This window comes from Gavialis gangeticus, unplaced genomic scaffold, assembly GCF_001723915.1.
Source record: "Gavialis gangeticus isolate Ggan-Ray unplaced genomic scaffold, GavGan_comp1, whole genome shotgun sequence".
NCBI classification, from domain to species: domain Eukaryota; kingdom Metazoa; phylum Chordata; order Crocodylia; family Gavialidae; genus Gavialis; species Gavialis gangeticus.
The window spans coordinates 56,944,582-56,948,945 of NW_017728994.1; the positions used below are offsets into that span (position 1 = coordinate 56,944,582).

General features: G+C 41.8%; 1 protein-coding gene across 17 annotated transcripts in view; it reads right to left on the reverse strand.

Moving 5' to 3' along the window:
- The window catches only part of ABLIM1 (actin binding LIM protein 1), a 248,040-nt gene that overhangs the window by 170,479 nt on the left and 73,197 nt on the right, over positions 1-4,364 (reverse strand). For all 17 annotated transcript variants that reach the window (XM_019502864.1, XM_019502866.1, XM_019502874.1 and 14 more), the window contains exon 4: positions 2,948-3,057. In XM_019502864.1, the coding sequence (XP_019358409.1) occupies positions 2,948-3,057 (110 nt within the window). The remainder of the gene's footprint in view (positions 1-2,947; positions 3,058-4,364) is intronic.

Below are 4,364 nucleotides of genomic sequence, written 5' to 3' on the forward strand. Positions count from 1 at the left end.
CTTTGAGGAACACAAGTCTGCTCTAGGCTTTAGATTCCAGCTGATGGTCCTAGACTCTCTCTATTATCAGAATTTACATCTATACAATACTGTTCTGCCTCTATGCTGTGGCTGCTCTGTCTCCATCTACATCTCCTCTCTCTTGTACTTTGCTTCACATTTATCAGGTTGTCAAATGGAAAAAAGTTAATGAGCTCAAACATAACCCATTATATGTTCAGAGCTATTTGCAGGCATTTAGCCTCATATTTCCTGTTAACATCAATGAAATCCATGTAGCTAATTCACTGTCTGGGACTTGGAATAAGGGGTAGGAAAGACTTAATTATGAATGAGGTTTGTTCACATTTTGCCTCAGTGCTTCAAGAATGGAGGTGAAAGGATGCCAGAAGGAAGAGACATGGATTTAAAAAGCAATTTGTAAAAAAAAAAAGGAATCTTTCCTTCCTTAGGATAATGCATTTGGAGTTAAGGAAATATATAAATTATGTACAAAAAGGTGAAGGTGCCATATAGATTCAGCTACTTTCAGCTGAAAGTGGGAGATTAATTATTCAGGAGTTTTTCCTTCTGTTTTCCACTGATGTAGCATGAGAAGATGTTGGAGTGTTTTAGGTTTGTAGTATTCAAGAGATATAATGTTTGAATTTAAAGGTATTTGCTTTCCTCTGAAACCATCCCAAACCAGCTGCAACATGGCCTTCATTTGCCTGAACTTTGAAGAAACAGAGATGAGCAAATTACATGTTAACAATGATGCAAAGAAGAAAAATCTATAGTGGGTACCTAGCCTTTTTCCTTGTTACATCAATCCGTCAATCTTGATCCTCAGCCTATCGCATTTCCCTGTACCCATCTTTCCTTTTTAAAATAAGCTTCCTCTGTAATCAACTTAAAAGCAACCATAGGAAACTGCCCACGGTATACAAGACAGAAAACAGATGCACTGTACAAATTAAATTATGTTCTGAATAGAAATGAATTTAAAATACATTATTTAAAAAAAAGGGAAAAGGCATCAGAAAAGATTGACGATGTCTCCAATTCAGTCTGCAAAAAGAGAAATAGAAGAGATCTAAAATGTTTTATGCTAATTAAAGTTTACTTTTTGGTGCCAGCAAGCAAGACTCCTCAGCCCTAAGCGTACTCTGTAGAGTTGAAAAGGTGAGTGGTGAATCCTGGAAGAACTACAGTTGAGTTGTAAGCCTTACAGACACAGCCAGCACTCATTTTTATTTTTATATTTTGGTGGAACTTTGCACTAAAATGGCTAGAAACCCCGCAAACTGGGTCTGGCTACTTGCTTCTATATGCAAAGACACAGAACACACATGGTAAAAGGGACACACTTCCCAATAGCACTCTTAGGGGTAAGAATCATCTGTTAGTGTGTGTTGATAAGGCACCTTGCAGAGTAGGATCCCTAAGCAGATCGTTGTCACCTTTGGATACGAACATAAAACAAAATAATTTATTAGTATTAGAACCTGTGCCTTTCATAAGGGAATCCAGGAAGCAGTAATGTCAGGAACGTGTTAGTGTAATAGATTAAAAAAAAGCAACATCTTTTATAAAATAAATGTCACATAGGTAGCATCTCCCTAACCAGTCTGTAGAAAACTAATCCAGGAGATGCAAGCAGGTTTTTTCCACCAATATCTTTTATTGGAATTATTCAGTTGGTAATGCAACTATAGTGTGATCACAGCTACAACCATGCTCCCCCTGCAATGGGAAGCAATTCTAGGAGTTGGACGGTCATTCCTTGGACTGCAGAGCCCCTGGGGTATCTGCACTAGTACATAAGGCTCTGGAGCTTCCCTTGGGCACCTGGATTCTCCCCAGCTGATTGTGTTGAGACATTTACAATTCATATGAAAATGCAGGATGCCTTTTGACAACACCAGGAGTAGTGCTGTCTGCTGGCGTGAGAGAGAGAAAAATTACATCTCAAGAAACCTTTTTCCAATCTCCACTTTGCTAAGTGACTGGCTGCTTGAAATAACTTTCCTGAGCTTCAGTCTACTCATCTATAGAACAAGGATATCATCCAACTTTGCCCTTACAGAACAGCTAGGATTGCAAAACAAAGCACCATTCTTCCCCATAACACACAGACAGTCCAACACCGGTAGGAAAGGCAAGACCTCTAGAGAAATGAAGAAAGATCAAGAACAAGACTAAGGCAACCAAAGCAAACACACTTCAGAAACATCCCTGAGTTATCAACAGGAAGAACTTGAGGGTCTAAGAGACTTTACTGTCCATAACTCCTATGACTCCCAGAGAGAAAAAAAATCAATCAGTGTCATCCTACAACAAACTGCTGATGCAGGATTTTCATATTTGATTTTAAAAGCATTAAAATGCAGCAGCAAACCACATTCATTTCCCAGCCACGCCCTTCACGTTTCTTCTTTTCTCTCTCTCTTTTTTTTTAAAACATCACCAGAGATTTTAGTCACTGTAATAGCCTGTGCTAGAGGTACAATTCAGACAATTCTGGTGGCACTATATTTAAAGGATAATGTAATTAAGTTAAAATGTTGTGGATTAGAAACCAAAATTAATTTCCCCTGATGTAGCCCTTTTTAATTTAAATAAACCTGTGCAATCACACAGAAAGAAGTCTAGGGCCTACTTACTCCAAAACCGCCTATTTCCTCAAACAGAATATGTGCCTGTAAAGGAACATTGACTTTTTCTTTCAAAATATCTTCAGAGATTGTAGTTACTTACTCTGGATTGGGGGTTGGACTAGATGACCTCCTGAGGTCCCTTCCAGCCCTACTTTTCTATGATTCTGTGATTGTAAGTACTTACTATGCTTTTGCCACTCACAGAACCAACAATTAATTTATGGACCTTTCTTAAAAACTAAAACACATTTCAAACTTTCAAGGACCCTGGACATTGAGAACCTTAGAAAAGATGATGGAACACTTACTGCTGGTGCTGGACACCTCTTTCGGACTGAATGACATTGGCTGAGCACACATTTGACAGAGACAGTCCCTTCCATTAAAGGTAACTCGGTCTCCTGGTGGAAATGGGCGCCTGGAATGTGAGAGAGAAAAATGAGTTGAAGTCAAGGTTATCCTCGCAGTTTTATACTTGGCCTTGTGTCTTCAGTCTGCTGCCTTCCTCCGGGTACAATCAGTATCTTACAGAACCCCAGGCCAAACTATGTCTGAAATGTGGCCTTGGCAAAGCCAGGCAGCTGGAGGAAGTTCAAAGGATAAATGCTCCACAACTGCAAGAAAAGCAGGAGTTAGACTGACTGGACTGTTGGTTTCCAGAAGCTATCAAAATGCACAGTATCTATGGAGAAGCAGACAGTAGACGTTGCTTAGACTCAACAGGTCCTGCAAGGGTAGTGGCAACATGACAATGATGACCCCCAGCAGCATGGAAAGACAGACAAAGGGAGGCAGTTCATAGGGTTGGTCCAGAAATATAGGGTATGACTACACGGCACAGCACAACTAATGCAGAGCTAGCTCAAGTACCAGAAGCAGCCTCACTGTGAGACCAGGGCATCCCACCCCCTTGCACTAAAGCAGCTGCTCTGCTTCCAGTACCTAAGCTATCTCTGGTATTTTGGCATAACATTGCATTGTGCCATCCAGACATACCCACAGAGCTGTTCAGTTCACAAGCAGTGATAATTATGTCGAGCTTGGTGGAGTTGCCCACTGAAACAGCCATGTTCCTATTGCTAGAACTCTGAGCAGATACCCACACTACAAAACCATTAATTGGCACCCTTGCTGATGCTGTTGGTGGAGAAGTTAATGGGCTACTGAGACTGGCATTTCCTGACATCCCCAATGTAATGTGCTACAGCACAACAGATACCTGTATTGCCTGCTGAGCCTGGCTGTACTCATTTAGTGGATTAATGGAAAATTTCTGCCTTCGAGGCTGAGATCCAGCACCTTTATTAGCACTCAGCTCACTAAAACCAGCCCCAAATTCCTGAAACTCCAGGTCTTCTAAAAATGGAGTAGTTTTCATTTCCTGATGCACGCTTTCTGCAACGCAGCCCACTCAGAACTGCTCACAACTACTTCACAAATCAGCATCAGCACCAACCAGCTGATTGGTAGGACTGGGCAGAGCAAGTCTGTCAGGGTGGCACAGTCAGCAATGCTTCAGCTTTAGCTGTGCTGACTGTCCTGCTGCTCCAGCCCAGTGCTCTGGTGGTGGGCCCGGGTCCGTGCACTGATACCTGGGCTGCTACTGTGTGGGCTCTCATCTGTTCTGACAGCTCGGGCAAGAAGCCCTGGTCTGGTATCAAGAAGCCCTGTCCTCATAACTACAACATCAGCAAGAGCCAGTGTGTTTTGGCCATGGAGCCACCA